General features: G+C 42.9%; 2 protein-coding genes across 2 annotated transcripts; both read left to right on the top strand.

The window, feature by feature from the left end:
• Positions 1–3107, top strand: pcdh20l (protocadherin 20-like; the record flags this gene model as incomplete). Its single annotated transcript, XM_083980662.1, has 2 exons — positions 1–48; positions 576–3107. The coding sequence occupies 2 exons, from the start codon at positions 1–3 to the stop codon at positions 3105–3107; spliced, it is 2580 nt and encodes an 859-aa protein (XP_083836788.1).
• A 2644-nt stretch (positions 3108–5751) lies between these two features.
• On the top strand, positions 5752–12227 carry plp1a (proteolipid protein 1a). The gene is made up of 7 exons (XM_083980515.1): positions 5752–5804; positions 8119–8305; positions 8461–8617; positions 8987–9155; positions 9828–9901; positions 10010–10075; positions 10474–12227. Exons 1-7 carry the CDS (start codon positions 5801–5803, stop codon positions 10552–10554), a joined length of 738 nt encoding a protein of 245 aa, XP_083836641.1. The 5' UTR covers positions 5752–5800; the 3' UTR covers positions 10555–12227.
• The last annotated feature ends 533 nt before the right edge of the window (positions 12228–12760 follow it).

The following is a 12760-nucleotide window of genomic DNA, read 5'->3' as shown; positions in this document are numbered from 1 at the left end:
ATGGGCCATGGGACTCCTGATAACATGAGCTGGGCTGGACTATTGCAGGTCAGTGAGTCAAAAGCAATAGTGATCCATTCTGGTGGTATGGTGAATGGTGCCTGTTTTAAGAGGAACGTTATACTTAACTGTGCAATTTCACAAAGTAGAAACTGAATGTGTGGTGGTGGAGCACCTGGAGAGGCACTGGAGAGCTGTTGGGATGTGTGAACAACGGTGCCAATTCAGATCCTCTGGAAACATTAAAAGAAAAACAATTCTCACAGATATAAAACCTGAAAGAAGAAAAGGCAAATGGATTATTAAGTAAATGCTTTGCTATTTACTTTTTGATTTTTTTTGTGTGTGTTATTTGTATGTGTGTGTAATTGGTTGGAGATAAGTGTGGGGCATCATATTACCTTCACTGTACAGTTGCCTGCTTTTAAAAAGGCTCACTGAGGCATGAAGTTTAAACCACCTGGAAAAACTACTCTGTCAGAGTGAAGGGCAGCAATAGGGCTGCCAAATCACAAAAAAAAAAAAAAAAAATACCAGAAAAACAACTGCTCACAGTTTGTTTCTTTCTCCATCAGAACCTGCTGCTATTGGTCCATCTCAGGCAGATCACATGTGGTTTTGTCTGGTTTTCTGTCCCAGAGGAACAGGAGCCTGGGACTCTGGCTGGGTCACTTAGTAGACACTTCCCACCTCCATACCAGCTCCTGACCCAGGAGTACCTGTGGATGGATACAAACACAGGGAATTTCTACACCACTGAGCAAAAGATGGATCGTGAGGCCCTCTGCCCTGAGGAGACAAAAGATGAGGAATGCATTATTCTTCACAATGCCATTGTGAGGCCCTCGGGAGACCTTATACAGTTTCCTGTGATCATAGAGGACATCAATGACAATGCACCTCATTTTGAAAACAGCGAAATACACCTGAGGGTGTCCGAGGACGTGACTGTAGGCACTACTTTCGTATTGGATGACCAGGCTCAAGACAGGGATGCTGGCCTTAACGGAGAGCTGCAATACCATCTAGAAGATTATGATGGAGTTTTCAGTTTAAAAGTTGAAGCAGAAGGGCCTTTCATCATGCTGGTTGTGAAAAAAACCCTCGATAGAGAGACTCAGGACCAGTATCAGATGGCGCTGGTGGCCACCGACCATGGTGCAGATCCTTTAAGTGCAACAGCAACTTTAATAGTCACAGTGACAGATGTTAATGACAACTGTCCAAGCTTTAGCTCCGACAGTCCACGCAGTGTCACCATCCCTGGAGACTCCCCGAGAAACATGCTGGTCGCTCAGGTCAGAGCTACAGACCCAGATTCAGGCCTGAATGCTGCCATCACTTATTCCCTTAGTCCCAAGGTCTCTGAGCGGGCCAAGAAGCTCTTTAGTCTCAACAGCCTCACTGGGTACATCAGACTAACACAAGACCTCCATAGTGACAACTCGGAGGAGCTGGTGTTGAAAGTGTTAGCTAGCGGTCATCACTGCCCCCCAGCAGACACTCAGGTAATCGTATCTGTGCTCCCCATGGTGACCCAGGAACTGACAATCAAGATCGGGTTCATAGCGAAGCATCAAAACCAGACTATGGTGTTACCAGAGAACCAACCCCCCACTGCCTTAGCTGTCTTAGAGCTTGAGGGCTACAGCAACTTTAAAGGCTCATCTCTTGCCATTGAGGGCGAGGTGCCTTTCACGTTGAGCCCGCAGAATGGCAAATATCTACTTTCCACATCGAAGCCTTTAGACTATGAGATAAAAAGGGAACATCATATTTCTGTGGTAGTAAATAGGAGACCAGGTGAGGCATCTGTGATCACTCCTAAGCATGTGATCAGGGTGTTGGTGGAAGATGTCAATGATAATGCTCCACATTTCCTACAGCCTCACTACCAGCTGGAGGTGGAGGAAAACAATGAGCCAGGAATGTCACTGCTGCAGGTCTCAGCTACAGATGCAGACAGCGGACACAATGGCAGGGTGACGTACAGGCTGGACAGTCATACAAGTACCATCTTCTACATTGACACGGTGACAGGTCAACTGTCTGTGTCGGCCTCACTAGATAGGGAACAGCAGGGCGAACACAGACTCACTGTGCTTGCACGAGATAACGGCTCTCCTCCTTTGGAGTCCGTGACCACAGTGTCCATTTGTGTTCTAGACCAGAATGACAATGCACCTGTTTTTCCAACCCCTCACTTCATCTTTTTCATCCCTGAGAATGTACCTCTGTTCTCTCAGGTGGGGAGGGTCGGGGTGACGGACCCAGATGAAGGGGAGAACGGAAACACAGAGTTGCATGTTGTAAACAGCAGTGGACCATTTGTTGTGGATAACGCCCAGGGGACACTTCGCACCACCACCAGCTTGGACCGCGAGACAGAGGACTGCTATGAACTCTACCTGCTGGCCAGCGATCACGGGAAAATGGTGGCTTTGACATCCACTGCCAGGGTAACTATCTTTGTGGAGGACATCAATGACAACCATCCGAAAGTGATCCTTCCAAGCAGCAACTCCTCATGTCTAACTGTCTCTCCTTCAGCAACCGCCGGCACCATGGTAACAAAGATCTATGCCATTGATGAGGACTCGGGGCTCAATTCAGAGATTACGTACACAGTTGTGGAGCCAGAGCCAGTGCAAAACAGAAGCCCCTTCCAGGTGGATCCAAGGTCAGGGAACATCACCTTAGCTCAGCAACTTCTACAAAAGGACCTGGGAATGCACCACCTGTTCATTGTGGTCAGAGATGGGGGGAAACCAATTCCACTTTATAGCACTGTCTGGGTTAATCTGCTGGTCAATGAAAGCCTGGAGCCCTGCCACTTGGAGAGAACACCCACTTGGGCAGGGACACCGGACTTGGTTCAGACGCCCTCAAGGGCCCCCATTTGTGAGATAGAGACTCCCAGTACTGCTCATCTGACCTTTTTAGCAGGCCTAGGTTTAATGTCGGCATCTGCATGTTTGTTTGTGGTGACAGTTGTTTTATACCTAAAACAGAGGAGAAGTCGTCGACTACAGCAGAACAAGAGGGGGCCCACTGAGGAGAATCAGATTCCATTCAGGCTGAAAGACAAATATTACTGTGATGACTAACAGAATAAAACAAGCAATGCGTTTAATCCTTACTCACACAGTGTCAAGGATGAATACAGCCTGTGAAATAAATGCATTCAGAATATTTGTCAGAGGCTTCTTGCATTTTAATTATCAAATTTGTTGAATTATTCTGATACAATTCAAACATCTGTCAACAGCAAAACTGCAAAAGTCTGTGGGAATAAAGTCGATCCATTTTCTGATAAAGATCCCTGTAAGCTACCGGAAAGGCAAATAAAAGGTGATCTGATAAGTAAAATATTTGAAGTTTCCAGAGGAGACTTGTTCCACTACTACTTTCTGTAAAAAAAATTTGAATGCCATAATTTGACACCAGTAATGCATACAATATTACACACCCTAAGATAGAGCCTATCACAGCAAGGCATTGCTAAAATACCACTATTACAGTCATTATCTTTAGGGATTATGACCACTGAAGCCAGAAGAAGACTGAAGTAATGGTCTGCTAAGTTGATTGGGCCTTTCTCAAATTTCTAACTCTGAGTGATGGGGAGTCTAAAGTATTTAGACACACAAAAGGGTTTAATGTTCCTCCAGCGGAGAGGTGATGAAAGTCGCTCAAGAAGAAACTCAGCTCCGAGACAACCACAGGAGGTGGAGAACGACTGTGGACAGGTGAGAGGCGGCAGAGAGAAGGCACGTCTCAAGTCACAGCCTCACACCTGTTACCCGATAGCACCGCTTCTCACTCGCAGCGCTGGATTGCAACCAAACAACAGAAAACCTACTGTACTGCACCCAGTAACCCAACAGACGTGTTGTTTTGATGACAGATGTTTGGAGAGAAATCATACTGCGTTCAAAGAAATCTTTACAAAGACAGTTGCTCTCATGTGTTACTGATACAGTTGTAGGCTCGGGAACAATTGAGATATCAAAAGAGGTTAAGTGATGCATTAAGCATGAGTGAGTCAGGGAAGAAAAATGTGCTCACAAATCTGAACACGCAATTACACAAACAGGGCAGGGGAACTGTTTTTGTTTTTTATCTTTATGGTATAAGGTATTCATCAATCCTTTCAAGATACACCTGTGTTTGAGGAGATGAAAAAAGCCAAGAGTCAGAGTCTGTAAAACACTATGTATAACAATCTGGTTAGTGGAGAACCAGGCTTGTATAACATGAGTGGTGTCTCCCTAAGGATTTGTGAGCTTGCAGCTCAAAAATAAATAATCTAATAGGGTTGTACTTTGAGACTAACTACATTAACGGAGCGGAAATAAAGAGCCCCATAACAAAATTACAAATTAAATAGCATATTTACATAAGGAATTACAGACTTCATTAAATCACAACATGTACAGATTAATATTGTAGAGCAGGCTTGTTGGAGTTTTTCAGAGGATACATTTTTGACCTGATTGGCAAATTGTTTCTTTTTTTATTTTTAACAGTATCATGTTTAGAGATGTTTCCAGAAAAAGCTGATGTTTCTATAAAGATTTGTAGTAATGTGGGGTAAAAGTGTTGATGTTCCTGCTGCTGTGGTTATTGCTGTGGCAGGGGAAAGCCTGCCATCTACTGGATACAGATGAAGCCAAATCTGGCTCTTTATTTCTGGTATTTTGCCAGAGGGCGAAGATGAATCAGAGGACAGTCTCTCACTCTGCCACAGTCAGGTGGCCTCTGAGATCAGTGATGTTTCCCTGCTGCTCTGCTCCACTCACAGCACATTTTATTTCAATCAAATTCATTGTTTCCTGAGATTAACATTTGATAGCAGGTTATGAGTTTGCATGAGCTGACATGAACAAGAAAACCAGCTGGCACTGAGCCAAATACTTGGTGGATTGTTTCTGATACGCATCAGGGTTTTTCTGATCACAGATGACATAACAAAAATGCCAGATTAAAATAATAATAATAAAAGACTGTCTGAATATCAGAAGTTGAGTTTTCCATATATTCATCATCTGTGAGTCCCACTAAAAGGAACATGAAGCACATCTGTTTTACCAGCCGGAATGTCAGATCTTTCTTGTCCAGCACCATATCCATAAGACTGCAGTCAAACAGACACTATCTAACAACAGCGCTTCTTTAGGATGTGAACTGACTGACCAAAGGATCACACATTATCTCACAAATCTTCACTGTTCATCAGCATCTCCTCAATCCCATTCTGTATGAATCATGTTTAGTTTATTTGTCATATACATTAAAAAGTATGATGTACAGTCAATGCATTGAAATGTAGTCCGCTGTTTATAGTTTGGTTTTATTTCTCAGGCTGAAAACAAACAAAGGCCTTAGGAAGGAGTGGTTAGAAGCCTTAGGGTTGGGATGACTGACTCACAGAGGAAAGGTTTTGCTATATTTTTCCATAGGGGAAAAACTAAAACTTTCACTTCTCTGTATTTGCATAAGAAGTTGCAAGTTTCTCTCTCTATGCAAATAGGCGTCAACAATGGACTAAGTAAATTTCTACAAGCGTAAGAACCTTGAACTCCTCATTATTCTCCGCCTTTAAGTCCATTGAAAAGCGACATTGTTCCTTTAAGATTGCACTTGCAGTCATCAGCGGGTCTGTCCATTGTTGTGGGAACAGAAAGCGAGTTGAGATTGATATACGGGGGCCGAAGACAAGTTGCGCATATCATCAGCGGACCAGCTGCAGAGTAGGCAGCAGTGTAGCCAACAAGTCCGTGAACGCATCCTTCCAGACATGGGTAAGAAACTCCTTGCCAACTAAAATCAAACTGTATTAGCTTTTTCAGCAGACAGGACACTTCTTACTATCAAATCTGTATTTTGTATTTTATTTTATTTTATGTGATTGCACGCTGATAAGAATGGGGACTGCGAGAGAGCATCAGAGGTTATTAAGTTTTTTTTTTTTTTTTTCTTAGTCAGTTTAGAGGTCGGCTACTCACCGGCTGATGCTCCACTGATATTATGAGATTTATTTCATGCTTGAGATGGCAGGGCTACTTTCACAGGAGCTTCCATCGCATTTGCTTTCGGTTGCAATCTTTCTCAATTTTTTAAAGAGGTGAACTTGCCCTCAGCTTTGCATTTTTTTCCCGAGTAGATCTAGACCCACTATTTTCATTTGAGTCACAGCCGAGAGACTGTGGCCTTCCCCCGGCTCAGAGGCTTCAGCTGTGCGCTCAGGCTGCTGATTAGTTACTACTAATTAGTTAATTGACACAAGGTGCATGTGAAGACGCAACTGTGTGATGCTTAAAACTGTGGAGTATGTGCATGCTGCCGTGCAGGCCGTGTTTTTCTTCGTGTGCATAGAGGTAACTATGTGTATTTGTCCCCACTTCAACTAAGTCCCTTTCTAATTTCACAATACTGAAATGAACTGTCTGCTATTGGCTAAACTCCCTCTTCCATACTAAAATGCTCTCTGAATGACAGTGATCACAGTTTGTCTCTTTCTCTCTCCCTGACACACAGACAGTCAACACTGCCATGTAGATGTGTTCAATTAAAGAGCTATCTATTTGCCCCTCCTGCCATCTGTGCTTACTGTAATGGTACCAACCACAGTCAGTCTGCTTCCATTGTGCGTGTCTGTGTGGATGCACGCATGCAAGCGTGTAATGTTGCACATGCACACAGTTGCATTGTTTGTTTATAGATTAGCTTTTTTTCCTCCCTCTCCATCCTCTTCCAGTGCAGACAGCCTCCCCACTATCTCCTTCTTGTTCCTGTGTCTACCCCAGAAGGAAGTCCATGAGTGTGTGTGTGTCAGGCATAGAGGTGCCTCTGGTCTTTGTTTGCCTGACATTGGTGGCCCTTGTACCCCCATGATGCTGTGGGACAAAGACTGTTGTCTCTGCAGTCACAAAAGCAGCCTCTCTCTCTTTCACTTTGTCTCTCCTCTCCGTCCTCCCCCTTTTTCTCACACTCTCCATGCTGGGTGGTGAATGGAGTCAGGGTGTGAGCTGGGGTCAGAGCAGACACATCCCCATGCCCTTTGGCCTTGGCATCCATTCAAACAGCACGTGACTATTAGGGAGAATGCACAGCTTTGCCTAGTGAACTAAGTGTTACAGCTGCTGCTTGATCCATAGTTATGAAGTAGCATGATGGCAAATATTCTTTAAAAAACCATCCTACCCCTAGTGTTATCTAGTTATGCAGACAGATTGAGTTGTATGTGTCTTGCTTTAATCTATCTCTGAAGATTTCTGCCATCATCCCTAATCAATGGGATGTATATTGTTCACACATTTAGAAATTACTGAGCTCCTGTTATTCTAGATGAATTTCATTGTTCCCTTTTGTTTGCGGTAAATATACTTCATACGAAAGAAACATCCTGGCAGCAGTCTGATCTGTCAAATATCCAGCATAACGGAAAAAATGTTTCTAGATTGAGAAGTTACTGTGAAATACTTTGCGAAGCACTGGTCCACTGAAAAATTATTGTCCAACACTATTGATAATCAATACATATATCAGTATGTGTATTTATTGAATACCAAGCAAAAGCTATTTCTTTGTTCTAACTTGAGGATTTACTTTTCTCTTTTTAATTCCATTGTAAGCAAAATATCTTTGGGTTTTGGTCTGTTGATTGCACAAAACCTCTAAAGATGTCAACTTTGTCTCTTAGAGACTGTGCAAGAAATGTAATCACTTTTTTGTGGAGATTATTAGACCAAAAAATAATGATTAATCTATGATGAAAAATATTTTTCAGGAGCAAGCCTAGTTTGGAGTAGCACAAACAACAATTTCACATTCAATATGGATGGAGGCAAATATCTCATAGAGGGATGCTTCAAAACCAGAACAAATGGAACCAAGGGCAATAATTTGTGTGAACCTATACTCTTTTACAGCTTCAGCACAAATGTATATGTAAAAGGTAAAAACAAAAAGAAATGCTTTGTCTGTACAAAGAAGCAGTGATATTCTACTGGACATCATTTGTGTGCACTGGAACAGAGTACGTCTGTGTTGTCTGTCAAATGGCATCAGTCAATAATGTGTCCTGCTCTCATGGTGCTGCGTCTCAACTAACAGGTTGCTATGACTGCTGTATGCGCTGTTTGGGTGGGGTGCCATACTGCTCCCTGGTTGCCACACTGCTGTGTTTCTCTGGCATTGCCCTCTTCTGTGGTTGTGGGCACCAGGCACTTACAGAGACGGAGAGACTCATCGAGACTTACTTTGCCCGTAACCTTCAGGACTACATTACCCTTGCCTTCATGTAAGTAGTAAAATATAGCATTTCCGTCATTAGAGTGACATCTTTTTAACGTTCCCATGGGATTTCCCGAGGTTGTCATATCTATTTTGAGGGTCTGGGTTCTCTGTAACCCTGAATTTTGACTCTTTTCTTGTCCCTTTTCCTCTCCTTCTCAGCATTCAATATTTCCAGTATGTCATCTACGGTTTGGCCTCCTTTTTCTTCCTCTACTGCATCGTGCTGTTGGCTGAGGGCTTCTACACCACCAGCGTTGCCAAGCAAACCTTTGGAGAGTTCAGGAGCACCATGTGTGGCCGCTGCCTCAGCTCCTCGGTGAGAGGGCCCAGAGTGGGACAAGTAAAGGGGATTGGAGAGATTGGATGGGATTAATACACATATCACTCCCTGGTGGGTGCTGAGCTGAAAATCTTGAGGCTGCTAAAAACCTTTGGGGACATGCAAAGATAAGCATACAGTGTGTGTGTTTGAGTGGTTGGAGGGGGGAAGGAACTGGAGTGGTTCAAAGAGGAGGAGGAGAAAAGAGAGTGAGATAATAAGTAAAGCTAATCAGAAAAAAGGAAATGTGGTCACCAAGTGAGTCACTGCTCATAAAAACACTCCCTGAGATTACTTATAGGCATCATTTTATTATGATGATGCACCCTAATGTTTGTTCATGTATATTCCTATCTCCCTTCACAGTTTATAGTTGTGACATATCTACTGGCTGTGCTGTGGCTGTTGGTGTTTGCCCTGTCCGCCCTGCCTGTCTACTTCTTCTACAACATGGATGCCACCTGCCACACCATTGAAGTTCTGACTGAGACCCCAGCGAGTATCAACCAGCTCTGTGTAGATGCAAGACAATACGGTAACAAGAAGCCTGTGTACTGTAACTCCCCTCCCAAACTAATTTTTATTTTATACTCTATGTATGCCTTTTTGTTTAAATACCCCATGAAAAAACAACCAACAATGAAATGATCCCTCTGCCAAGTATTGTCTATGTTGCCAAAGCCTGATAAAGCTTATTCCTTGTGCCTATAGACCCACTATTGTTGTCCATCAATGAGCCAGACAGTTGGTGCACTGGGTGACACATTTCTTCGTTTCCATGAACATGGGCACTGTAGTTTTTGTCCCACATACACCCTCCTGCTATATCATACTCAGTAGCTCATTGAATGTGTATTAAACCACAGCTGAAAGCCTCCCCTCACAACAATGCTAATAACCTATGTTTTGGTTATATTTATGATAACAACACCCAACTGTCATAGGACATTATCCTTTTTTAGAAATGAGAATATGTATTTGTGACCTGATTTGCATCTTCATTGTGAGCCACTGGACTTTGAGTTGAGAGACACAGACAAGCTAGGGAGGTCTGAAAATATAGGAAATGTACAAATTAGCATTAATATTATTGGTTTTGGTTTTCTCATTGATTTTTAAACTGTAAGAAAAATAAAATGTAGACCAATGCCAACTCTATCCTTTAATCGTCTGTAACAAATAGAAATAATCGTCTTGATTTTAACAGGGCTCTTGCCATGGAATGCCGTGCCAGGCAAAGCCTGTGGCATGACTCTGACCACTGTTTGCGGGACCAGAGAGGTAAACGCCTGGAAATAATTCATACTCTGCAGTCATGTTCTACAACTGTACTGACATGAAGTGAAGTAGACATGTTATCACCACCAATGTAAATCTCCTCCTTTTCAGTACCAAATGACCTATAACCTCTACATCGCTGCCTTTGTCGGAGCGGGCATCACTCTCTTGGCTCTGGTGAGTGATTGTACTTCAGATGGAGCCAATTTGGCTGCACTTCCACAGCGAGATACAACAATAGTGTTATGGCTCATGTGACTTAGTGATGCTCAGAGTGTAGGCGGCGAGGCATCTCAGGCCTCCATGACTGATGACTTTTGTACTATTGCTCTCTGTTCCTCTTTCTCAGCTGATACAAACATCATACTAATGCTGTAATGTCTGGTGGCTTTTTCCAGACAAGCAAATGGTGTACCCATTATACTCACATGCTCCATTACAGAAGCTCTTATACGGATGATATCTGCCACCAAATTAATGCCATTAGAAGTTAATCATATTTTTTTCTCGTATTTGTAGAGTTTTCTTGTCCTCACTTGCTCTGATTCTTCCTGTCTCTGCTTCTCCTTTCTTAGCTGACCTACACTGTGTCAACCACCTATAACTTTGCAGTTCTGCGGTATCTGGGGAGAAAGGGAATAGGTGCACGGTGTTAGGCTCACCAGCTTCCTGTCTGTTCTCTCACTGCTTCATCACCAACACAGGGATCTAACGGGTCAACAACAATCCTTCCACGTCATCTGCACAGGACCACCTGTGGTCATGGACTTGTCTTTACATTTTTACTTTCCTTGTTAAAAGGACATTATTGTTTTGTATTTCCTTTTCCTCTGTTGTTGTTTTTTTTTTAATGTGTGTGAAATTTTCTGCTGTTATTTTATTATTTTCTGTGCCCCATCACCAACCCATTTGGAAGTCATTGCTCTTGTTGCTTGCTGATGTTAGTGTCTAAAAATTGATTTCCGCTTCCCATCACAGTCAAATAATAACACATCACTAATCAATTAACATATGCAAGGAATAACCACCAATTGGCAACATGTGCAGCTAGAAGGCAGCTGTTACGGAGAGTAGGGATTATGGGTTACCATGGCGACCATCCCTCACATCTGGTTGCCATGGTGGCAGACGAGCACGCAATTGCAGTCTCACGCTGACCTCAGGACTTTTCTCACGGGCTGGAGAAAAGCCTCAACAATGGAGTCATGCCTGTTTTGAAAGCTAGCCAATAAGGATCCAGTTCTGGGGGCCACCTGTGCTACGAGCCTCTGCCAAGGGTTATATTACATGTCAAGGGAGAGGCTCCCCCGGACAAAGAGAGGGCTAGACCTCTCTAAAGCCACAATGCAGCTCCTCTTGGACAGCAACCACACACACAGCACATCCACATGCTGCTGCATGACCCCCACCTCCCCCCAAATAATGGAAACGATGGATTCAGAGTGAGGGAACTGAAGGAGTTTTAGGCGATCATGAATAGTTTCTTTCTGATAAAGGGACATACTTGTTTAGATCTGATCTAGAATGGTCTGAAATTGTTTCTCATAATTGTGAGATGGCAAAAGCACTAGGTGCTAACTTATTGAGTAACCTCGTATTATTAGATGCAAAACACATTGTTGAGGTGTGACTCCCCCCTGCTGTTAATGCATGACTGAGGTAACCTTTATGGAGATAGGACAGCTTTGTTATGTCTCTTAATTCTTTAGGAATTTTATTATAGTCATTGTATAAAAATATTATTTACTTACTGTAGCTGAATTGACTAATTTTACACTTTGCTATTACTAACAAACCCCCTTTTTGTTTTTTACAACATAATGAGTAGATTATTCTATTTGGTGGAAGCTTTACCCAGCTGTGAGTGGTGGATTTGTCGAGTGGCAGCTGGCTGTTTGATGATTATTTTTTCCTGTTAGTATAATTTGATAATAAAGACAGTATTCTTTGAAGTGTTTGTGCAGAGCGCCTCTGAAAATATTTGTTTGAAGTCCTGTGCGTGAAAGAGCTGAGTCTGGCGTAGTGTCATGTGTTCAACTGGCACTTCATCCTTGGCTCCCTGCCATATCTAAGGGGCCAAGGTGTTTTGTAAGGTGTTTTGTATTTCTCCCCTCTTGTGTCCACAGGTGCACTGTTCCCTGCACTTGGCTGTGAACCAGGTGTACCTGAGGAAGCTCAGGCACAGGGCGAAAGAAGAGAGGAGAGGCTATGACATATATGGGAGGCTGCAGAGGGACAGAGGAGGGACACTGTACTCTCCGTACCCTGCAAATACTTCGGACAACTCCTGACGATGCCTCCAGTTTCTCTGTAGAAGTGTTCTGTTTTGAGCTGGTCGACAAAGTTAAACTTTTGTAAAGTTCTCAGTTTTTTGTGTGTTACGAGTTTGTATTAATTTAGTGCATTCCCTTCGTTTTTTGTTATTCTGTTTTCATCAAAATAGAGGATATTGCATGTTACAGCTTCAGTTGTAAAATGGTAGAAATGCAGCTTTTTTTTTTTAAGTGAGCCACACCAAGGTCAGTATTGTGAGCTTGTATCAGGTTATGTTCTGCATTTGACCAATGCCTGAATATTTAAAAACATTTATTTTGAAAGGCAGATTCCCTTGGTTAGACTTCCCAGTGTGCAGCGCATGCTTGATATTCTTCTTTAATGAAGGGAAAGTAAAACTGCAATGCATGCTTGATATTCTTTTTAATGAAGTGGAAATAAACAGCGCTCACCATCTCTGGGGTCCCACACATACTTGGGTCAATCAATGACGCTCAAGGTCTTGTGTGATGAAACTCAAACAAGGTGCGTCTTGGAGGTTAAATTAAAAGACTTGTGCTTTCATCATGATCTTACTAAGAAATGCTT

This window comes from Trachurus trachurus, assembly GCF_905171665.1.
Source record: "Trachurus trachurus genome assembly, chromosome: 10".
NCBI classification, from domain to species: Eukaryota; Metazoa; Chordata; class Actinopteri; order Carangiformes; family Carangidae; genus Trachurus; species Trachurus trachurus.
The sequence above is the reverse complement of the archived record's forward strand: the minus strand, read 5'-3'. Positions and strand labels throughout refer to the sequence as shown.

Bases quoted from the DNA above. Each gene is read 5' to 3' on its own strand.
- plp1a (XM_083980515.1), top strand. The intron at 8,306-8,460 runs GTAAGTAGTAAA...TCTCCTTCTCAG, and splicing joins TACATTACCCTTGCCTTCAT to CATTCAATATTTCCAGTATG. The intron at 9,902-10,009 runs GTAAACGCCTGG...CCTCCTTTTCAG, and splicing joins CTGTTTGCGGGACCAGAGAG to TACCAAATGACCTATAACCT.